At 48.3% G+C, this 24972-nt stretch overlaps 1 protein-coding gene across 6 annotated transcripts in view; it reads right to left on the reverse strand.

The window, feature by feature from the left end:
• Positions 1 to 24972, reverse strand: part of RASAL1 (RAS protein activator like 1) — a 126845-nt gene that overhangs the window by 14386 nt on the left and 87487 nt on the right. For all 6 annotated transcript variants that reach the window (XM_065568229.1, XM_065568230.1, XM_065568233.1 and 3 more), the window contains 2 exons: positions 23509 to 23701; positions 8761 to 8898 (listed from right to left, as the gene is read on the reverse strand). In XM_065568229.1, coding sequence (XP_065424301.1) covers positions 8761 to 8898; positions 23509 to 23701 — 331 coding nt within the window. The remainder of the gene's footprint in view (positions 1 to 8760; positions 8899 to 23508; positions 23702 to 24972) is intronic.

The raw sequence follows: 24972 nt of genomic DNA on the forward strand, positions 1-24972 counted from the left end.
AATAATAATGGGGGATTTCAGTTATCCCTATATTGACTGGATACATGTCACCTCAGGACGGGATGCAGAGATAAAGTTTCTTGACACCTTAAATGACTGCTTCTTGGAGCAGCTAGTCCTGGAACCCACAAGAGGAGAGACAATTCTTGATTTAGTCCTAAGTGGAGCGCAGGATCAGGTCCAAGAGGTGAATATAGCTGGACCACTTTGTAATAGTGACCATAATATAATTAAATTTAACATCCCTGTGGTGGGGAAAACACCACAGCAGCCCAACACTGTAGCATTTAATTTCAGAATGGGGAACTGCACAAAAATGAGGACGTTAGTTAAACAGAAATTAAAAGGTACAGCGCAAAAAATGAAATCCCTGCAAGCTGCATGGAAACTTTTTAAAGACACCATAATAGAGGCTCAACTTAAATGTATCCCCCAGATTAAACAACATAGTAAAAGAACCAAAAATGTGCCACCGTGGCTAAACAACAAAGTAAAAGAAGCAGTGAGAGGCAAAAAGGCATCCTTTAAAAAGTGGACGTTAAATCCTAGTGAGGAAAATAGAAAGGAGCATAAACTCTGGCAAATGAAGTGTAAAAATACAATTAGGAAGGTCAAAAAAGAATTTGAAGAACAGTTAGCCAAAGACTCAAAATTTATAGCAAAAAACTTTTTAAGTACGTCAGAAGCAGGAAGCCTGCTAAACAACAAGTGAGGCCACTGGACGACCGAGATGCTAAAGGAGCACTCAAGGGTGATAAGGCCATTGCAGAGAAACTAAATGAATTCTTTGCATCAGTCTTGATGGCTGAGGATGTGAGGGAGATTCCCAAACCTGAGCCATTCTTTTTAGGTGACAGATCTGAGGAACTGTCCCAGATTGAGGTGTCATTAGAGGAGGTTTTGGAACAAATTAATAAACTAAACAGTAATAAGTCACCAGGACCAGATAGTATTCACCCAAGAGTTCTGAAGGAACTCAGATGTGAAATTGTAGAACTACTAACCTATCATTTAAACCAGCTTCTTTACCAGATGACTAGAGGATAACTAATGTGACGCCAATTTTTAACAATTACAGGCCGGTAAGCCTGACTTCAGTACCAAGCAGGGAGAAGTGGAAGTCCTGGCACAGTCAGGGAACTATGATGTGATTGGAATAACAGAGACTTGGTGGGATAACTCACATGACTGGAGTACTGTCATGGATGGATATAAACTGTTCAGGAAGGACAGGCAGGGCAGAAAAGGTGGGGGAGTTGCGTTGTATGTAAGAGAGGAGTATGACTGCTCAGAGCTCCGGTATGAAACTGCAGAAAAACCTGAGAGTCTCTGGATAAAGTTGAGAAGTGTGAGCAACAAGGGTGATGTCGTGGTGGGAGTCTGCTATAGACCACCAGACCAGGGGGATGAGGTGGATGAGGCTTTCTTCTGGCAACTAGTAGAAGTTGCTAGATCGCAGGCCCTGGTTCTCATGGGAGACTTTAATCACCCTGATATCTGCTGGGAGAGCAATACAGCGGTGCACAGGCAATCCAGGAAATTTTTGGAAAGTGTAGGGGACAATTTCCTGGTGCAAGTGCTGGAGGAACCAACTAGGGGCAGAGCTTTTCTTGACCTGCTGCTCACAAACAGGGAAGAACTAGTAGGGGAAGCAAAAGTGGATGGGAACCTGGGAGGCAGTGACCATGAGATGGTCGAGTTCAGGATCCTGACACAAGGAAGAAAGGAGAGCAGCAGAATATGGACCCTGGACTTCAGAAAAGCAGACTTTGACTCCCTCAGGGAACAGATGGGCAGGATCCCCTGGGAGAATAACATGAAGGGCAAAGGGGTCCAGGAGAGCTGGCTGTATTTTAAAGAATCCTTATTGAGGTTGCAGGAACAAACCATCCCGATGTGTAGAAAGAATAGTAAATATGGCAGGCGACCAGCTTGGCTAAACAGTGAAATCCTTGCTGATCTTAAACGCAAAAAAGAAGCTTACAAGAAGTGGAAGATTGGACAAATGACTAGGGAGGAGTATAAAAATATTGCTCAGGTGTGCAGGAGTGAAATCAGGAAGGCCAAATCACACTTGGAGTTGCAGTTAGCAAGAGATGTTAAGAGTAATAAGAAGGGTTTCTTCAGGTATGTTAGCAACAAGAAGAAAATCAAGGAAAGTGTGGGCCCCTTACTGAATGAGGGAGGCAGCCTAGTGACCGAGGATGTGGAAAAAGCTAATGTACTCAATGATTTTTTGTGCCTCTGTCTTCACGCACAAGGTCAGCTCCCAGATTGCTGCACTGGGCAGTACAGCATGGGGAGAAGGTGACCAGCCCTCTGTGGAGAAAGAAGTGGTTCGGGACTATTTAGAAAAACTGGACGTGCACATGTCCATGGGCCCAGATGCGCTGCATCCGAGGGTGCTAAAGGAGTTGGCGGGTGAGATTGCAGAGCCATTAGCCATTATTTTTGAAAACTCATGGCGATCGGGGGAGGTCCCAGATGACTGGAAAAAGGCTAATGTAGTGCCCATCTTTAAAAAAGGGAAGAAGGAGGATCCGGGGAACTACAGGCCAGTCAGCCTCACCTCAGTCCCTGGAAAAATCATGGAGCAGGTCCTCAAGGAATCAATTATGAAACATTTAGAGGAGAGGAAAGTGATCAGGAACAGTCAGCATGGATTCACGAAGGGGAAGTCGTGCCTGACTAACCTAATTGCCTTCTATGATGAGATAACTGGCTCTGTGGATGAGGGGAAAGCAGTGGATGTGTTATTCCTTGACTTTAGCAAAGCTTTTGATACGGTCTCCCACAGTATCCTTGCCGCCAAGTTAAAGAAGTATGGGCTGGAGAATGGACTGTAAGGTGGATAGAAAGCTGGCTAGATCGTCGGGCTCAACGGGTAGTGATCAATGGCTCCATGTCTAGTTGGCAGCCGGTTTCAAGCGGAGTGCCCCAAGGGTCGGTCCTGGGGCCAGTTTTGTTTAATATCTTTATTAATGATCTGGAGGATGGTGTGGACTGCACTCTCAGCAAGTTTGCAGATGACACTAAACTAGGAGGCGTGGTAGATACACTAGAGGGTAGGGATCGGATATAGAGGGACCTAGACAAATTAGAGGATTGGGCCGAAAAAAACCTGATGAGGTTCAACAAGGACAAGTGCAGAGTCCTGCACTTAGGATGGAAGAATCCCATGCACTGCTACAGACTAGGGACCGAATGGCTAGGTAGCAGTTCTGCAGAAAAGGACCTAGGGGTCACAGTGGACGAGAAGCTGGATATGAGTCAACAGTGTGCTCTTGTTGCCAAGAAGGCTAACGGCATTTTGGGCTGTATAAGTAGGGGCATTGCCAGCAGATCGAGGAACGTGATCGTTCCCCTTTATTCGACATTGGTGAGGCCTCATCTGGAATACTGTGTCCAGTTTTGGTCCCCACACTACAAGAAGGATGTGGAAAAATTGGAAAGAGTCCAGCGGAGGGCAACAAAAATGATTAGGGGTCTGGAGCACATGAGTTATGAGGAGAGGCTGAGGGAACTGGGATTGTTTAGTCTCCAGAAGAGAAGAATGAGGGGGGATTTGATAGCAGCCTTCAACTACCTGAAGGGGGGTTCCAAAGAGGATGGAGCTCGGCTGTTCTCAGTGGTGGCAGATGACAGAACAAGGAGCAATGGTCTCAAGTTGCAGTGGGGGAGGTCCAGGTTGGATATCAGGAAAAACTATTTCACTAGGAGGGTGGTGAAACACTGGAATGCGTTACCTAGTGAGGTGGTGGAGTCTCCTTTCTTGGAGGTTTTTAAGGCCCGGCTTGACAAAGCCCTGGCTGGGATGATTTAGCTGGGAATTGGTCCTGCTTTGAGCAGGGGGTTGGACTAGATGACCTCTTGAGGTCCCTTCCAACTCTGATATTCTATGATTCTATGATTCTAAGGGGGATCCAGTGGATATAATGTACTTAGATTTGTAGATAGGAAACAAAGGGTAGGAATAAATGATTAGTTTTCAGAATGGAGAGAGGTAAATAGTGGTGTCCCCCAGGGGTCTGTACTAGGACCAGTCCTATTTGACATATTCATAAATGATCTGGAAAAAGGGGTAAATAGTGAGGTGGCAAAATTTGCAGATGATACAAAACTTCTCAAGATAGTTAAGTCCCAGGCAGACTGCGGAGAGCTACAAAAGGTTCTCTCAAAACTGGGTGACTGGGCAACAAAATGGCAGATGAAATCCAATGTTGATAAATGCAAAGTAATGCACATTGGAAAGCATAATCCCAACTGTACATATAAAATGATGGGGTCTAAATTAGCTGTTATCACTCAAGAAAGAGATCTTGGAGTCACTTTGGATAGTTCTGAAAACATCCACTCAGTGTGCAGTGGCAGTCAAAAAAGCAAACAGAATGTTGGGAATCATTAAGAAAGGGATAGATAATAAGACAGAAAATATCATATGGCATCTATATAAATCCATGGTATGCCCACATCTTGAATAATACATGCAGATGTGGTCGCTCCATCTCAAAAAAGATATATTGGAATTGGAAAAGGTTCAGAAAAGGGCAACAAAAATGATTAGGGGTATGGAACAGCTTCCATATGAGGAGAGATTAATAAAACTGGGACTTTTCAGATTGGAAAAAAGACGACCAGGGGGGATATGATAGAGGTCTATAAAATTATGACTTGTATGGAGAAAGTAAATAAGGAAGTGTTATTTACTCCTTCTCATAACTCAAGAACTAGGGGTCACCAAATGAAATGAATAGGCAGCAGGTTTAAACAAACAAAAGGAAGTATTTCTTCATACAACGCATAGTCAGTCTGTGGAACTCTTTGCTAGAGGATGTTGTGAAGGCCAAGACTATATAACAGGGTTCAAAAAAGAACTAGATAAATTAATGGAGGATAGGTCCATCAATGGCTATTAGCCAGGATGGGCAGGAATGGCGTCCCTAGCCTCTGTTTGTCAGAATCTGGGGCACCTGGCATTGACTACTGTCAGAATACAGGTTTCAGAGTAACAGCCGTGTTAGTCTGTATCCGCAAAAAGAAGAACAGGAGTACTTGTGGCACCTTAGAGACTAACAAATTTATTAGAGCATAAGCTTTCGTGGACTACAGCCCACTTCTTCGGATGCATATAGAATGGAACATATATTGAGGAGATATATATACACACATACAGAGAGCATAAACAGGTGGGAGTTGTCTTACCAACTCTGAGAGGCCAATTAATTAAGAGAAAAAAAAAACTTTTGAAGTGATAATCAAGCTAGCCCAGTACAGACAGTTTGATAATAAGTGTGAGAGTACTTACAAGGGGAGATAGACTCAATGTTTGTAATGGCTCACACTTATTATCAAACTGTCTGTACTGGGCTAGCTTGATTATCACTTCAAAAGTTTTTTTTTTTTCTCTTAATTAATTGGCCTCTCAGAGTTGGTAAGACAACTCCCACCTGTTTATGCTCTCTGTATGTGTGTATATATATCTCCTCAATATATGTTCCATTCTATATGCATCCGAAGAAGTGGGCTGTAGTCCACGAAAGCTTATGCTCTAATAAATTTGTTAGTCTCTAAGGTGCCACAAGTACTCCTGTTCTTCTTTTTGTCAGAATACAGGATATTGGGCTAGATGGACCTGTGGTCTGACCCAGTCTGGCTGCTCTTATGTTCTCCTATTCCCCCACTTCTTTTCATAGAATATCAGGGTTCGAAGGGACCTCAGGAGGTCATCTAGTCCAACACCCTGCTCAAAGCAGGACCAATTCCTAACTAAATCATCCCAGCCAGGGCTTTGTCAAGCCTGACCTTAAAAACCTCTAAGGAAGGAGATTCCACCACCTCCCTAGGTAACCCATTCCAGTACTTCACCACCCTCCTAGTGAAAAAGTTTTTCCTAATATCCAACCTAAACCTCCCCCATTGCAACTTGAGACCATTACTCCTTGTTCTGTCATCAGGTACCACTGAGAACAGTCTAGATCCATCCTCTTTGGAACCCCCTTTCAGGTAGTTGAAGGCAGCTATCAAATCCCCCCTCATTCTTCTCTTCTGCAGACTAAACAATCCCAGTTCCCTCAGCCTCTCCTCATAAGTCATGTGCTCCAGCCCCCTAATCAGTTTTGTTGCCCTCCGCTGGACTCTTTCCAATTTTTCCACATCTTTCTTGTAGTGTGGGGCCCAAAACTGGACACAGTACTCCAGATGAGGCCTCACCAATGTCGAATAGAGGGGAATGATCATGTCCCTCGATCTGCTGGCAATGCCCCTACTTATACAGCCCAAAACGCCGTTAGCCTTCTTGGCAACAAGGGCACACTGTTGACTCATATCCAGCTTCTCATCCACTGTAACCCCTAGGTCCTTTTCTGCAGAACTGCTACCTAGCCATTCGGTCCCTAGTCTGCAGCAGTGCATGGGATTCTTCCATCCTAAGTGCAGGACTCTGCACTTGTCCTTGTTGAACCTCATCAGGTTTCTTTTGGCCCAATCCTCTAATTTGTCTAGGTCCCTCTGTATCCTATCTCTACCCTCCAGCGTATCTACCACTCCTCCCAGTTTAGCCGTTGATTACTACCTGTTGAACCCGACGATCTAGCCAGCTTTCTATCCACCTTATAGTCCATTCATCCAGCCCATACTTCTTTAACTTGCTGGCAAGAATACTGTGGGAGACTGTATTTTTTCTTCTCCTCTCTCCTTTCCCTCAGATCACCCTCCCCCCTCATCCATCCCTACATCTCCCCCACCCCCCGCTCAGGGCCGCCCAGAGAGGGGGGCAAGTGGGGCAATTTGCCCTAGGCCCCGGGCCCCGCAGGGGCCCCCACGAGAGTTTTCGGTGGCAATTCAGCAGCGAGGGCTTTTTCCACTCCGGGTCTTTGGTGGCAATTCGGCGGCGGGTCCTTCACTTGCTCCGGGACCCGCGGCTGAAGTGCCCCGAAGACCTAGAGCGGAAGGACCCCCGCCGCCGAAGACCCCAGGCCCCCTGAATCCTCTGGGCAGCCCTGTCCCCACTGCCACCTTCCTTCATTCTCTGGAACATTCACTCCCACTCCTTGGGGTAACTGACCATGGGAAAAATTTATCGAAGGTTGGGTGGATTCTCCATCACTTGCAATTTTTAGATCAAGGGTTGGATGTGGTTTAAAAAGATCTATCTGGGGTTATGGCGGGGAAGTAATATGGCCTGGATGAGACAAAAGTCACAAAGGGCCTGTCTGGCCTTGGATAGCATCCCCTGCCCCACCTCTCACCCTGCCACAATCCAGCACGAGGGGGTGCCAGCCCCCACTCTGGGGGAAGAGCCACCTGCATGCAGTGGCACTGGTGCAGCCGAACTGCCAGCCACAGCCGAGCCCAGAGTGGATTTGACTGTGTGTAAGAGGGAGCTGGCCTGGGGGCAGGGGGTCCTTACTGAGAGGTCTCACGGTGATTGAGGTGCGCGTGAGCTCACTCAGCCCACTGTCCATGTTGGCGGCTCAGCTCCAGGTCAACCCAACTGGACCTTACAACACCGGGACAAGCGCTGGGGTTTCTCCAGCCCACAGGGTGGGGCAGCTCCAGATTGCAGTGGGGCCTGGGCCTCCCAAGCACAGCACTTCTTTCTTCCACCTCGATGCAGTGATTAAAAACAATGGGTCAGCTCCTTGGCTGGCCCAGCGCAGCACCACTCCAGTGAGTTCAGTGGAGCGACACCAATTTACACCGGCTGAGGGTCTGCCCCGAAAGATGTAAAACACTTTCCACCGAGAAATCACCACCACATCTAATCGCTGCACCTTCCCCACAGGTGCGCTGATCAGTGAGTGCGACCAGCTGTCAGCCCTCTGGGTACCGGCCCCAGTACAGACCCAGCAGGCCAGGGCTCCCTGCAAACAAGCATCTGCAGAATGCTAAGAAATACGCCAGCTGCAGCAAACCCTCTCTGCCCATGCACCCAGGCAGGGCTCATTCTGCCCCCCCCCCAATTCGGATAACTGCTCTGGTGGCCTAATCCAATGGCCACCCCAGCCGTTCCTTTGTTCTGAACGGGCGCTAGACCAGGCCTTTATCTGCAGCTGGATGGCTGGTTATATATGGCGGTGTCAGGTATGATGGCTCGTATGACACAAGGAGTTCCTCTTTTAAGGGAGTCGTGGAATTTAGGGTCAGAAGGGACCATCGGATTGAGTCTACCCTCTTGTAGATCACAGGCCTTTACATTTCACCCAGTTACCCCTGTCCTGAGCCCAGGACAGGGGGTTTGGCTAAAGCCACTGCCAGAGAGGCAGTGAGGCTGCATTCAAAGACAGCCAGAGATGAAGGATCCACCACTTCCCTTGGCAGTTTGTTCCAATGGTTAACTGCCCTCATTGTTAAACATTGGTGCCTAATTTCTAATGTGACGTTGGCTTTAGCTTCCAGCTATTGGTTCTTGCTCCTTTCTCTGCTACATTAAAGAACCCTTTAGAATCCATGAAGGATCCAGGAGTCTTCTTTCCATGAGCGTACTTAGAACCAAGTCACAACTTGATACAAGGGACATCTTGGCCAGATCTTCCCAATTGGCATAGCTCCACTGAAACCAGTGCTGATTCACACCAGCTGAGAACCCTGCCCACAAGATTTGGGCTTATTTTGCCCTCTGTGGATTTCTCCACTAAGAGAGAGTGCTATCCGAGGCACTCTGACATGTTACCGCAATGCCTCACAGTCAAACAGCATGAAAACTCAGCACAAAGCAAGAAGTTCCCCCCTCCTCCCCCATCCTTCCACCCTGCTGGGTACCTTGGCCAGTAGCAAAAGTGTGCGGCTGGTCCGGGTGTCGGCATGCTGGTCGCGGAGGTTGAACAGCTTTGGTGTCAAGATGGCAGGAGCGAAGAAGCGGAGGAATAAGAACCCACTGATGGCAATGTACTTCACATCCTAAGAGAGGATCAGAATTTCAACCGCCAGCATCAGCAGCCACCCTCCAAAACACCCTTCCATGAGCAGAGTTACCGCTGGCTTGCAGTCTAAGTTGGATTTTGGTTTAGATTTAGGAAAACAACAAAGAACATAAGTCAAGTACCCTTGAGAGAGAGAGAGCATGTCATGTGCATCTCCTCCAAAATATATGGGAGCAACTTGGAGAACAAAATCTATCCAGGTTTCAGAGTAGCCGCTATGTTAGTCTGTATCCGCAAAAAGAACAGGAGTATGTTAGTCTCTAAGGTGCCACAAGTACTCCTGTTCTTTTTGCAAAATCTATCCAGTGTGTTTAATATGGCCCCATTATATATGCTATATATTATAGCATCTGGGTGCCTTCACCATTGGTAGTGGGTCAGTTGGGATTGTGGGTCTGGGGACTGTTTGAGCCTTTGTTCCCTGGATCATCCTTGATCAGCCTCAATCAGCCTTGTGATCACTATCCCCTGTGTGATTAATGAGGGGGTAGGGCTGACCTAGGAGAGAAGGCTTAAAAGCCAGAAGCTGAGCGACCAAGGGGAGCTAGAGAACAGGGGAGTTTGAAAGGGAGTTGTAATATAATGGTTAGGAAGTGCCACCTCGCCTGTGCCAACGCTGCTCCTGTCTCCTCCACCTGAACCTGTATTGAGACCAAGAACCTAGCCATGGATGCCTCTACCCAGATCCTGGTCCGGATTTGCAGATCCTGTGGCCTGCATTTCCCACTCTGAGAGTCAGGCTGGGGGGACCATCCAGCGTGAAAGGTGCCTGCTGGTGGAATCTCTCAGGAAGCAGGTGGGAGAGCTACAGGAGGAGATGACTAGGCTGAGGAGCATCCATGCCCATGAAGAATTCATTGTGAGTATTCATATGGAGACCTCCAAGGCTGAGGAAGCTATCCAGCTACAGAGGACTGCTGTCACACCACCGGGGGAGGAGGACATGGCTCTGTCACAAGGAGGACACTGGCTGCTGGTTACTTCTGGCAGCAGGCAGTGCTCCATCCCTTCTCCCAACCCACTCACCATAATGATAAAGAACTGTTATGCTGCCCTGGTAACAACCCAGGAGGAATCACCCCCAAAGGCGGAGAAGGAGAAGCCATGTACCCCCAAGGCTGGGAGGATCGCAACCACCACTCCCAGGAGGAAACGTAGGGTAGTGGTGGTTGGTGACTCTCTTCTGAGGAGGATGGAGGCACCCATCTGTCACCCTGACATGGCATCCCAGGAGGTATGCTGCCTGCTAGGGCCCGTATCCAAGACATTATGGAGAGATTGTCGAGGATCATCCGGCCCTCTGACTACTACCCCCTGCTACTCATCCATGTGGGCACTAATGATACTGGGAGGTACAACTCTGAGCAGATCATCAGTGACTACAGGGCTCTGGGAGGAGGCTGAAGGAGTTGGGGGTGCAGGTGGTGTTCTCTTTGATCCTTCTGGTCAAGGGTAGGGGCCCAGGCACAGACAGATGCATCCTGGAGGTGAATGCCTGGCTGCGAGGATGGTGTCACCAGGAGGGCTTCGGCTTCCTTGACCACAGAATGCTGTTCCAGGAAGAAGGACTGATAAACAGAGATAGAGATGGGATCCACCTATTCAGGAAGGGGAAGAACCTATTTGGATACAGACTGGCTAACCTAGTGAGAAGGGCTTTAAACTAGGTTCTACGAGGGCAGGTGACAGAAGCCCACAGGTAAATCCAAAACATGGAGACCTGGAAGAAGGGTCGGAGTCTGTGAGGAGCATGGGCCGTTATAGCAGGAATAAGGGAAAGACCAGAAAGAACATAGGGAGGAAATCAAATCAGTATCTTATGTCTGTAAATTAATATGAGAAGTATGGGGAATAAGCAGGAAGAACTTGAAATGCTAGTTAATAAATACAGCTATGTCATAGCTGGCATAGATTCATAGATTCTAGGACTGGAAGGAACCTCGAGAGGTCATCGAGTCCAGTCCCCTGCCCGCATGGCAGGACCAAATACTGTCTAGACCATCCCTGATAGACATTTATCTAAGCTACTCTTAAATATATCCAGAGATGGAGATTTCACAACCTCCCTAGGCAATTTATTCCAGTGTTTAACCACCCTGACAGTTAGGAACTTTTTCCTAATGTCCAACCTAGACCTCTCTTGCTGCAGTTTAAGCCCATTGCTTCTTGTTCTATCCTTAGAGGCTAAGGTGAACAAGTTTTCTCCCTCCTCCTTATGACACCCTTTTAGATACCTGAAAACTGCTATCATGTTCCCTCTCAGTCTTCTCTTTTCCAAACTAAACAAACCCAATTCTTTCAGCCTTCCTTCATAGGTCATGTTCTCAAGACCTTTAATCATTCTTGTTGCTCTTCTCTGGACCCTCTCCAATTTCTCCACATCTTTCTTGAAATGCGGTGCCCAGAACTGGACACAATACTCCAGCTGAGGCCTAACCAGCGCAGAGTAGAGCAGAAGAATGACTTCTCGTGTCTTGCTCAGAACACCCCTGTTAATACATCCCAGAAGCATGTTTGCTTTTTTTGCAACAGCATCACACTGTTGATTCATATTTAGCTTGTGGTCCACTATAACCCCTAGATCCCTTTCTGCCGTACTCCTTCCTAGACAGTCTCTTCCCATTCTGTATGTGTGAAACTGATTTTTTCTTCCTAAGTGGAGCACTTTGCATTTGTCTTTATTAAACTTCATCATGTTTACCTCAGACCATTTCTCCAATTTGTCCAGATCATTTTGAATTATGACCCTGTCCTCCAAAGCAGTTGCAATCCCTCCCAGTTTGGTATCATTCGCAAACTTAATAAGCGTACTTTCTATGCCAATATCTAAGTCGTTGATGCAGATATTGAACAGAGCCGGTCCCAAAACAGACCCCTGCGGAACCCCACTTGTTATGCCTTTCCAGCAGGATTGAGAACCATTAATAACAACTCTCTGAGTACAGTTATCCAGCCAGTTATGCACCCACCTTATAATAGCCCCATCTAAATTGTATTTGCTTAGTTTATCGATAAGAACATCATGCGAGACCGTATCAAATGCCTTACTAAAGTCTAGGTATACCACATCCACCGCTTCTCCTTTATCCATAAGACTCGTTATCCTATCAGAGAAAGCTATCAGATTGGTTTGACACACTTTGTTCTTTACAAATCCATGCTGGCTATTCCCTATCACCTTACCACCTTCCAAGTGTTTGCAGATGATTTCCTTAATTACTTGCTCTATTATCTTCCCTGGCACAGAAGTTAAACTAACTGGTCTGTAGTTTCCTGGGTTGTTTTTATTTCCCTTTTTATAGTGGGCACTATATTTGCCCTTTTCCAGTCTTCTGGAATCTCTCCCGTCTGCCATGATTTTCCAAAGATAATAGCTAGAGGCTCAGATACCTCCTCTATTAGCTCCTTGCGTATTCTAGGATGCATTTCATCAGGCCCTGGTGACTTGCAGGCATCTAACTTTTCTAAGTGATTTTTAACTTGTTCTTTTTTTATTTTATCTGCTAAACCTACCCCCTTCCCATTAGCATTCACTATGTTAGGCATTCCTTCAGACTTCTCGGTGAAGACCAAAACAAAGTAGTCATTAAGCATCTCTGCCATTTCCAAGTTTCCTGTTACTGTTTCTCCCTCTTCACTGAGCAGTGGGCCTACCCTGTCTTTGGTCTTCCTCTTGCTTCTAATGTATTGATAAAAAATCTTCTTGTTTCCCTTTATTCCCATAGCTAGTTTGAGCTCATTTTGTGCCTTTGCCTTTCTAATCTTGCCCCTGCATTCCTGGGTTGTTTGCCTATATTCATCCTTTGTAATCTGTCCTAGTTTCCATTTTTTATATGACTCCTTTTTATTTTTTAGATCATGCAAGATCTCGTGGTTAAGCCAAGGTGGTCTTTTGACACATTTTCTATCTTTCCTAACCAGTGGAATAGCTTGCTTTTGGGCCCTTAATAGTGTCCCTTTGAAAAACTGCCAACTCTCCTCAGTTGTTTTTCCCCTCAGTCTTGATTCCCATGGGGACCTTACCTATCAGCTCTCTTAGCTTTTAAAATCCGCCTTCCTGAAATCCATTGTCTCTATCTTGCTGTTCTCCCTTCTACCCTTCCTTAGAATTGCAAACTCTATGATTTCATGATCACTTTCACCCAAGCTGCCTTCCACTTTCAAATTCTCAACGAGTTCCTCCCTATTTGTTAAAATCAAGTCTAGAACAGCTTCCCCCCAGTAGCTTTTTCAACCTTCTGAAATAAAAAGTTGTCTGCAATGCAGTCCAAGAATTTGTTGGATAGTCTGTGCCCCGCTGTGTTATTTTCCCAACATATATCCGGATAGTTGAAGTCCCCCATCACCGCCAAATCTTGGGCTTTGGATGATTTTGTTAGTTGTTTAAAAAAAGCCTCCTCCACCTCTTCCACCTGGTTAGGTGGCCTGTAGTAGACTCCTAGCATGACATCTCCCTTGTTTTTTACCCCTTTTAGCCTAACCCAGAGACTCTCAACACTTCCGTCTCCTATGTCCATCTCCACCTCACTCCAAGTGTGTACATTTTTAATATATAAGGCAACACCTCCTCCCTTTTCCCCCTGTCTATCCTTCCTGAGCAAGCTGTACCCATCCACACCAACATTCCAATCATGTGTATTATCCCACCAAGTTTCAGTGATGCCAACAATGTCATAGTTGTATTTATTTATTAGCACTTCCAGTTCTTCCTGCTTATTCCACATACTTCTCGCATTTGTATATAGGAATCTAAGACATTGGTTTGATCTTGCCTCCCAGTTTTGTCCTGACCCTCCTTTCTCTCTGCCAATATAGCCCACGCTCCCTCTCGTTTCTGACCCATCTCCCAGGTCTCCATGTTCCCCACTTACCTGTGGGCTTTGCTCACCTGTCCTCGTCGAACCTAGTTTAAAGCTCTCCTCACTAGGTTAGCCAGTCTGTGTCCAAATAGGGTCTTTCCCATCATAGAGACTGGACTGGAATGACTGGAATATTGGTATAGAAGGGTACAGCTTGCTCAGGAAGGACAGGCAGGGAAAAAAGGGAGGAGGTGTTGTCTTATATATTAAAAACTTATACACTTGGGCTGAGGTTAAGATAAAATAGGAGACAGACTTGTTGAAAATCTCTGGTAAGGATAAAAGGGATAAAAAATACGGGTGATGTCATGGTAGGGTCTATTACTGACCACCTAACCAGGAAGAAGAGGTGGAGGAGGCTTTTTTTAAACAACTAACAAAATCATCCAAAGCTCAGGACTTGGTGGTGATGGGGGACTTCAGCTACTCAGACATCTGCTGGGAAAATAACACAACAGGGCACAGATTATCCAACAAGTTCTTGGAATGTATTGGAGACCATTTTTTTTACTTCAGAAGGTGAAGAAAGCCATTAGGGGAGAGGCTGTTCTAGATTTGATTTTGACAAATAGGGAGGAACAGGTTGGGTATTTGAAAGTGGAAGGCAGCCTGGGTTAAAGTGATAACGAAATGGTTGAGTTCATGATTCTGAGGCCTTGTCTACACTGGCAAGTTTCTGTGCAGTAAAGCAGCTTTCTGTGCTGTAACTCGCGAGGTTACACACTGCCCAGCCACTTAGAGCGCAGAAACTGCGCAGGTGCAGCGCTGTAAAAAAACCACTCCGACGAGAGGGGTACAGCTTTCTGCGCCGGGGGTACAGCGCCAGTGTAGACACCGTGACAATTACAGTGCTGCCATTGGCCTCCAGGAGGTGTCCCACAATGCCTGTTCTTGCCTTTCTGCCCTCAGGTGACCAACCGTAAGCCCACTCCTTAAATTCCTTGGGAATTTTGAAAGTCCCCTTCCTGTTTGCTCGGTGACGCGTGCAGTTGTCTCAGCGCATCTTTCCAGGTGGCGATGCCTGCTCCACGCACCAGGCGATCCTCCACTTGGAGCAGTTGTGACAATGCGGTTCTGGCGGAACCCAACTGAGAGCGCCAACTCAGGACAAATTGCTCAAATAGGGCAGTTACAGCCCAAGGCTGGGGTTTTTCCACCTCTAAGGCAAACCAAACCAGCCAGACTAAGACTTCGGTCTCACCCCACTGGCTAACCGCAAGTCTCACAAGCAATCTCCTTAGACACTCCAGTTTCCCAGTATTACCACCAGTGCCACACGTTATGGGGACAAATGGTTATAAAAACCAATACCCCAGTAAAAGAAAAAGGTTCTCCTGATCCCAAAGGACCAAGCCCCAGACCCAGGTCAATGTACAAGTCAGACCTTACCCACAAATCACGCTACTGCCAATCCTTTAGAATCTAAAATCTAAGGGTTTATTCATAAAAGGAAAAAGATAGAGATGAGAGTTAGAATTGGTTAAATGGAATCAATTACATACAGTAATGGCAAAGTTCTTGGTTCAGGCTTGCAGCAGCGATGGAATAAACTGCAGGTTCAAATCAAGTCTCTGGAATACATCCCCAGCTGGGATGGGTCATTCAGTCCTTTGTTCAGAGCTTCAGTTTGTAGCAAAGTCCCTCCAGAGGTAAGAAGCAGGATTGAAGACAAGATGGAGATCAGGCATCAGCCTTATATAGTCTTTTCCAGGTGTAAGATCACCTCTTTGTTCTTACTGTGGAAAATTACAGCAAAATGGAGTCTGGAGTCACATGGGCCAGTCCCTGCATACTTTGCTGAGGTACAAGGCGTATCTGCCTTCTCTCAATGGGTCCATTGTATAGCTGATGGTCCTTAATGGGCCATCAAGCAGGCTAGGCAGAGCTAATCCCAGCTTGTCTGGGATGTCACCCAGAAGCATAGCATAAGTTTGCCATACAGACAGTATAGAGCCAATATTCATAACTTCGACTACAAAACTGATACATACATATAGACAGCATAATCATAACCAGTAAACCATAACCTTGTCCTAGACACCCCATTTGACCCCCTTTATAGAAGATTTGGGTGCCACTACAGGACCTTGGTTGCAACAATGATCTATATGGTCCCAGTTTATGTCAATAACGTTACAGCAGTGCTGATCTGCTGGACATCATCAGCATTTGGGGAGAGGAGGCTATCCAGTCCCAGCTGCGCTCCAGCCGTAGGAATTATGTCACCTACGGACAGATTTCACAATGCATGACAGAAAGGGGCCATGACCGGGACACATTGCAGTGCAGGGTCAAAGTGAAGGAGCTGCGAAACACCTACCACAAGGCGCGGGAGGCAAACCGCCGCTCTGGTGCTGCGCCCACGAGCTGCTGGTTCTACAAAGAGCTGGACGTGATACTCGGCGGTGACCCCACCTCCACTGCAAAGGCCCCTGTGGATACTTCGGTGGCTCGCGTGCCAGTCGAGAGTGGACCAAGCCAGGAGGAGGAAATCTTGGATGAGGATGTGGAGGGGGACCCAGAGGCAGAGGACAACTCGGAGGTCAGAGATGAATGCAGCCAGGAGCAATTCTCTACCCCAGAGGAGCCTAGCCAGTCACAGCAGTCAGATTTTGGCGAAGCGCAAACAGGAGTGGAGGCCCCTGGTAAGTGGATTTGATTTGGGGAATCACTGAGTTTTGGGGGGCAGAAGGGCTACAGAAAGCAGGCTTGTGTCTGTATGATGTGTGTACCACAACAAGCCTAGTCTGAGTGGCAGAAAAAACGGTTACTCACCTTTTGTAACTGTTGTTCTTCGAGATGAGTTGCTCGTATCTATTCCAGTTAGGTGTGTGCGTGCTGCATGCACGGCTGTCGGAAACTTTTCCCTAGCAGCTACCCATCGGGCCAGCTGTGGAGTCCCCTGGATTGGTGCCGGTATGGCGCGCTATATACGACACTGCCGGCCCGACCCCCCTTCAGTTCCATCTTGCTGGCTACTCCGACAGAGGGGAAGGTGGGGGGGAATGGAATAGATACGAGCAACACATCTCGAAGAACAACAGTTACAAAAGGTGAGTAACCATTTTTTCTTCTTCGAGTGCATGCTCATATCGATTCCAGTTAGGTGACTCCCAAGCCTTACCTCGGAGGTGGGGTCGGAGTCAAGGTATTGCCGACCAAAGTACTGCTCTGCTGAAGGCCGCATCGTTCCTAGATTGGTGGACGATGGCGTAGTGCGACGTGAAACTATGCATAGAAGACCACGTCACAGCCCTGCAGATTTCCTGGAGAGGTACTTGGGCTAGAAAGGCTGCCGACGAGGCCTGAGCCCTCATGGACTGAGCCGTGATGGCAGGCGGAGGAGCCTTCGCCAAGTCATAACAGGTGTGGATACAAGCTGTGATCCAGGGGTAGATCCGCTGGGAAGAGACTGGCAATCCCTTCATCCGCTCCCCTATAGCAACGAACAACTGAGTTGTCTTTCGGAACAGCTTTGTGCGCTCAATATAGAAAGCGAGCGCCCTCCTAACATCCAGCGAGTGCAGCTGTTGTTCTTGAGGGCTGTTGTGTGGCTTTGGATAAAAGACTGGCAGGAAGATGCCCTGGCTAATATGGAAGTGGGGCACCACCTTAGGAAGGAAAGCTGGGTGAGGTCTAAGTTGTACCTTTTCTTTATGAAAAATCGTGTACAGGGGCTCAGAGGTGAGGGCCTGCAGCTCAGACACGCCTTGTGCCGAGGTGATAGCCACCAGAAAAGCTACTTTCCAAGAGAGGTAAAGGAGTGAACAAGAAGCTAAGGGCTCAAAAGGAGAGCCCATGAGGCGGGAGAGGACTAGGTTAAGGTCCCAGGCCAGGATGGGGGGCTTTATTGGGGGATGTATTTTCTCCAGGCCTTTCAGGAAACGTCCCACGATGGGGTTAGTGAACACCGAACGCCCAGAATCGGCTGGGTGAAAGGCCGAGATGGCCGCGAGGTGGACCTTGAGAGAACCAAATGCCAGATGCTGGTCCTTTAGGTACATAAGATACTCCAGGATACAAGGAATGGGAGTCTGGGACGGGAGCACCTGCCTTTGGACGCACCAGCTGGAGAATCTCTTCCATTTTGCCCTGTATGTGGCCCTAGTAGATGGTCTGCGGCTTTCCGGAAGCATCTGCCTCAGTGGATCCGAGCAGGCAAGCTCTGCCTGATTCAGCCATGGATTCTCCAGGCTGTGAGGTGGAGAGACTGAAGGTCTGGGTGAAGGAGGCGACCTTGGTCCTGTGTAATGAGGTCGGGAGTGAGAGGTAGCTATATCGGTGACTGGACCATGAGGGTGGGGTACCAGCAATGGCAAGGCCAGGCTGGGGCCGCCAAAATGATGTCCTCCTTTTCCCTGCGGATTTTGAGGAGCAGTTTGTGGATCAGCGGAAATGGTGGGAAGGCATATAGCAGCTGCCCGGACCATGGGATCATGAATGCATCTGCGATCAAGCCTGGGCTGTTGCTCCTGAAGGAGCAAAAGGTTGGGCACTTCCTGTTGACCTGTGTGGCAAACAGGTCAATTTGGGGAAACCCCCAACTGCAGAAGACAGAGTGGATGATGTCCGGGCGAATCAACCACTCGTGTGTGAGGAAACCTCTGCTCAGACTGTCCGCCAGCACTTTCTGAATGCCCGGCAGGTACAAAGCCTGGAGGAGAATGGAGTGGGCTAGGCAAAATTCCCACAGTAGGAGGGCTTCCTGACAGAGAGGAGACAAGTGGGCTCCGCCCTGTTTGTTTATATAAAACATAGCCGTGGTGTTGTCCGTGATCACCGCTACGCAATGGCCCTGCAAGTGAGTCAGAAAAGCTTGGCAGGCGAGGCAGATCGCCCTGAGTTCTTTGACGCTGATATGCAGAACCAGTTCCTCTACTTGTCATAGGCCCTGAGTTGTCAGGCTTCCCAGATGCGCTCCCCAGCCCAACGCGGACGCATCGGTGACTAAGGTTAGGGTGGGTTGGGGCGGGTGAAAAGGAACCCCGGCGCCTACCGCGCGGGGATTCGGCCACCACCGTAGGGAGTCGAGGGTATGCCGAGGGAGGGCCAGCACTATGTCCAGACTCTTGCAGCCCGGGTGATACATAGATGTGAGCCACGCTTGCAAGGGTCTGAGTCGCAGCCTGGCGTGTTGAACCACGTATGTGCAGGATGCCATATGGCCTAGCAGCCTGAGACACTGCCTCGCCGTGGTGGTAGGGAAGCTGCAAAGGTTGCTGATTATTTGCGAGAGGGCCAGGTGACGCGTCTCTGGCAGGAACGCTCTCGCTTGAGTCGCGTCCAGAACAGCTCCAATGAACTCTATCCTTTGAGTTGGGGTGAGCACTGATTTGCTGATGTTGAGTATGAGACCTAATTGGTCAGATGTGTCTTTGACTATATTCACCTGCGATTCCACCTGCTGACAGGAGCAGCCCCCCAGGAGCCAATCGTCTAGGTAAGGGTAGACATGTACGTGGCTGTGGCGGAGAAAAGCTGCTACAACCATCATGCAATTGGTGTAGACGCGAGGTGCTGTGCAAAGCCCAAATGGGAGGGCCATGAACTGGTAATGCACCTTGTTCACTATGAAGCGGAGGAACCGTATGTGAGCCAGGATGATAGATATGTGAAAATAAGCATCCAGGGCAGGTGTACCAGTCTCCCGGGTCTAGGGAAGGGATGTTTGTGCTTAGGGAGACCATGCGGAACTTCAAGCTGACTGTGAACTTGTTGAGTTCCCACAGGTCCAGAATGGGCCTGAGGCCCCCAGTCGCTTTGGGGATGAGGAAGTATCAGGAGTAGAAACCCTTGCCTGTGAGTTCCTGAGGGACCTTCTCCACCACTCCTAGAGCGAGGAGAGCCTGGACCTTCTGGATGAGAAGTTGCTTGTGAGAGGGGTCCCTGAAGAGGGACAGGCAAGGGGGATGGGAGGGTGGGGAATCTGTTTTTTCACTTCAGCAGGTGGGTATTGTAGTTGTAAGAATGCTTGATAGAGATCTTGTAGGTGTTTGTCTCTGTCTGAGGGGTTGGAGCAAATGCAGTTGATTGACAGAGCCAGAAGAGTACCCAGAAGTCACCTACTACAGGACAGGCCCAACAAAGAAAGTAACAGAACGCCACCAGCCATCACCTTCAGCCCCCAACTAAAACCTCTCCAGCGAATCATCAAGGATCTACAACCTATCCTGAAGGACGATCCCTCACTCTCACAGATCTTGGGAGACAGGCCAGTCCTCGCTTACAGACAGTCCCTCAACCTGAAGCAAATACTCACCAGCAACCACACACCACACAACAAAAACATTAACCCAGGAACCTATCCTTGCAACAAAGCCTGTTGCAACTCTGTTCACGTATCTATTCAGGGGACACAATCATAGGACCTAACCACATCAGCCACACCATCAGAGGCTCGTTCACCTGCACATCTACCAATGTGATATATGCCATCATGTGCCAGCAATGCCCCTCTGCCATGTACATTGGCCAAACCGGACAATCTCTGCGCAAAACAATAAATGGACACAAATCAGACGTCAAGAATTATAACATTCAAAAACCTGTCAGAGAACACTTCAATCTCCCTGGTCACTCAATTACAGACCTAAAAGTGGCAATACTACAACAAAAAAACTTCAAAAACGGACTCCAATGAGAAACTGCTGAATTGGAATTAATTTGCAAACTAGACACTATTAAGTTAGGCTTGAATAAAAACTGAGAGTGGATGGGTCATTACACAAAATAGAACTAGTCCCCCTACTGTTATTCACACCTTCTTGTCAATTGTTGGAAATGGGCTATCCTGATTATCACTACAAAAGTTTTTTTCCTCCTGCTGACAATAGCCCACCTTAACTGATTACACTCGTTATAGTTGGTATGGCAACACCCATTTTTTCATGTTCTCTGTGTATATATATCTTCCTACTGTATTTTCCACTGCATGCATCCGATGAAGTGGGTTTTAGCCCATGAAAGCTTATGCTCAAATAAATTTGTTAATCTCAAAGGTGCCAAAAGTACTCCTCGTTATTTTTACAAATCTTTAACTGTCCTGGAACCCCACCTCCTCCTGGGACCTTCCCTTCCCCATCTCCCACAATGCAGATGTGGTTTTTTTTGTTTGTCTCTCTCCTCCGGTGTTATTTTTTAATAAAAGAATTGTGTTGGTGTGAAAGCAATCTTTATTCCATTAATTGAAAGCAAACAGAGCCCTGCAAAACAACAGGCAATTTTCTTAAACCTTCATATTGCATCATCTACACCAATCACAATCACCTCCTAGCATTACAAGCACTGCACTCGCGAGCATAGCAACAAATATTAGTGGCTTTCAGCTTCAAATTGCTGCCTCAAGGAATCCCTGATCCTTATGGCCCCGCGCTGCTCCCCTCTAATAGCCCTGGTCTCTGGCTGTTCAAACTCAGCTTCTAAGCGTTGAGCCTCAGTGGTCCAGCCCTGAGTGAAGCCTTCACCCTTCCCTTCACAAATATTATGGAGTGTACAGCACGCGGCTATAAGCATAGGAATATTGTCATCGGCCAGGTCCAGCCTCCCATATAGGCAGCGCCAATGGCCAAAAGCACACTCAACAGTCATTCTACACTTGCTCAGCCTGTTGTTGAACCGCTCCTTATGGCTTCATAAGCCACAGCATTAAGAGGTAGGCAGGTCTCCCAGGATCACAATGGGCATTTCGACTTCCCCTACGGTGATCTTCTGGTCAGGGAAGACCCAGCTTGCAGCTTCCTGAACAGGCCAGTGTTCTGAAAGATGCGGGCGTCATGCACCTTTCTGGACCAGCCTGTGTTAATGTCCATGAAACACCTACGGTGATCCACAAGCACCTGGAGAACCATAGAGAAATACCCCTTCTGATTAATGTACTCAGTGGCTAGGTGGTCTGGTGCCAGAATTGGAATATGTGTGCCATCTATCGCCCCTCCGCAGTTAGGGAAGCCATCCACAATACAAAGCCATCCATAATGTCACGCAGGTTGCCCAGAGTCACGATTTTTCAAAGCAAGATGTGATTAATGGCCCTGCACACTTCCATCAACACGACTCCAATGGTCGACTTTTCCACTCCGAACTGGTTAGCGACCGATCGGTAGCAGTCTGGAGTAGCCAGCTTCCACAGTGCAATCGCCAAGCGTTTCTCCAACGACAGGGCAGCTCTCATTCTCATGTCCTTGCGCCACAGGGCTGGGGCGAGCTCATCACACAGTTCCATGAATACGGCTTTCCTCATGCAAAAGTTCTGCAGCCACTGCTCGGCATCCCAACGTGCATGAAGATGTGATCCCACCACTCAGTGCTTGTCTCTAGAGCCCAAAAGCAGCGTTCCATTGTGGTCAGCACCTCCGTGAATGTCACAAGCAATCTAGTGTCGTAGCTATTACGTGTGGTGAGATCAATGTTGCACTCCTCTTGCCTTTGTAGTTTAAGGAATAACTCCACTGCCACTGCCACGTGTTAGTCAGAGCGAGCAGCCTATTTGTCAACAATGCAGGATCCATTCCTGCAGCCCGAAGAGGCAGGACGCACAGTACACAAACCGTTGAAAGATGGCGCCATATACAGACGGAAGCACAGGGATTGCTGGGATGTGAAGCAATGCATCACAGGGCACTGGGACAGGACCCAGGATGCCCCACGACCCCCCTCCGTGTTCCCATAACTCTTAGCGGCAGAAGAGAAAGAGGTGCTCTGTGGGATAGCTACCCAGAATGCACCGCTCCGAATACCACTGCAAGTGCCGCAAGTGTGAACACGCTATTGCGCAGGCAGCTGCCAGTGTGAACACACAACAGCGGTTTCCCTTCAGCGCTCTCTGAGCGGCGCTGTAACTCCCAGTGCTGTAACTCTGCCAGTGTAGACATGCCCTAAGGAATGGTAGGAGGGAATACAGCATGAGAAAGACAATGGATTTCAAGAAGGCAGACTTTAGCAAACTCAGGGAGTTGGTAGGTAAGATCCCATGGGAAGCAAGTCTAAGGCTGGGTCTACACTACCTGCCTGAATCGGTGGGTAGAAATCGACCTCTCGGGGATCGATTTATCGCGTCCCGTTGGGACGCGACAATCGATCCCCGAATCGACGCTCTTACTCCACCAGCGGAGGTGGGAGTAAGCGCCGTCGACGGGAAGCCGCAGAGGTCGATTTTGCCGCCGTCCTCACAGCGGGGTAAGTCGGCTGCGATACGTCGAATTCAGCTACGCTATTCACGTAGCTGAATTTGCGTATCTTAAATCGACTCCCCCCTGTAGTGTAGATGTAGCCTAAGGGGGAAAAACATTTCAAGAGAGTTATCAGTTTTTCAAAGAGGCATTATTAAGGGCACAAGAACAAACTATCCCACTGCATAGGAAAGATAGGAAGTATGGCAAGAGAGCACCCTGGCTTAACCAGGAGATCTTCAATAATCTAAAAATCAAAAAGAGTCCTATAAAAAGTGGAAACTAGGTCAAATTACAAATGATGACTATAACAAATAACACAGGTATGTAGAGACAAAATTAGAAAGGCCAAGGCACAAAACGAGATCAAACTAGCTAGAGACATAAAAGGTAACAAGAGAACATTCTACAAATACATTAGAAGCAAGAGGAAGAGCAAGGACAGGACAGACCCGTTACTCAATGAGGGTGGGGAAGGGGAACTATAATAGAAAATATGGAAATGGCAGAAGTGCTAAATGACTTTTTCGTTTCAGTTTTCACCCTGTGCCACTGCCTGACCTCATGCTCTGCCTCTGGAAACTGCTCCTCTACCCTCTTGTGCAGCTGCTTGAAGGCCACCCTCATGATAGCGGGACACTTCTCCACTGAGCCGATGATGGACTCCATGATGTCACTCAGATAGCCCTTCAGGAGCTCCTGGCTGCTCTCCCGCACCTGGGCCTCGGACAGGGAGCCCTTGAAGGAAATCCTCCTGGAGAGAAACCCAGAGAAATGCACATTAGCTACCAATCCACGTGTGCCCGTGCTGGGCAGTCTAGCTCTCTCGCACTGTGGCTTTTGTTGGCATACAATCAACATTCCGTATCTTGGCCAGGCTGAAAGGCTGCAGGGTCACATTTAGGTCCATTGCTTTTAAATGGAGGATTTTGCAGACTGGAATATTGATGTGGCTACTGAAGTCAGTGCAGGGGCTCCTGTGCTATTCCACATCAAATGTCACCCCTGGCTTTTTTTCTCCTTGCAGATTTTTGGATTGACGATGCATAACTCTCAGGTAGTGGGTAGTGGGGGAGGGGATAGTTGAGCATGGGGAAGGCAATTTGCAATGGTGGGATAAGCACATCAGCTGGATGCTTCTGCTAAAAAGCTATCAGCTGTGAAATAGGGAACAGGCTGCCATTTGGGTCACCGTTATTAGGTTTCAGTGTTAATGCCGGCTTGGGATGAATGGGGCACTGTGCTGCTGTCTGAGAAATTGGCTCTTAGGCTCCAGACTGAGGAGGGCAGCACTGCGCCAGGTACTCTTGGTTGGAAGGTTTTCCTTGCAACCGTAAGAGCTAGAAACTCACAAATGTGTTTCCAGAGGTGCTGAGTGCTCGCAGCTCGCTCTAGCGGATCGTGGGGGGGGGGGAGGGCCTGCATGCGTGCGCTCGGCACCTCTTTAAAAAAACCCATAGGCTTCTGGAGCCCACTGCCCTGGGAAGGGGGAATTCTGTGGACACAAAACACACCCAGGCAGGGTCTAAGCACTGGGTTTCCTGGCGGCCAGGTTCAAGCATGCAGCACTCCAAGGCCAGGAAACCCCTTTGTCTTGCTAGTGCAGAACACAGAGCACAATAAGCTCCCAGGGCCAGTCCTGGTCAGAGTGACCCTTTGCTTAGAGCCAAGCTGGGCGCTGCAAATCGTGGCTTCAAACTCCAAGGGCTTGCCTGGGCCTGGCTCATCTTCACGGTCCATTTTGAGAGATCAAAGCAGGGACCCCCAGCAACTCCTCTCCCCAGCTGGCCTCTCCCACCTGGCTGGCCCCTGGGTCGTCAGAAGCAATGTTGACCTGAGAGAGGGAGCAAGGCACTGGGCTGGGAGTCAGAGCCAGCAGCTGACTCCAGATCTCCTGTGTGACTTTGGGCAAAGCAGTGCAGCTTCTTGGCTAAGCTGGGGCAATCCTGTCTTGTCTGGGGGGCAGGGACTGCCTGCTGCCTCTCACTGTGTCTGTACAGCTAGCCCACCAGCACGCCATTCAGG

Source organism: Chrysemys picta, chromosome 15 (assembly GCF_011386835.1).
Source record: "Chrysemys picta bellii isolate R12L10 chromosome 15, ASM1138683v2, whole genome shotgun sequence".
In the NCBI taxonomy this organism is placed as follows: domain Eukaryota; kingdom Metazoa; phylum Chordata; order Testudines; family Emydidae; genus Chrysemys; species Chrysemys picta.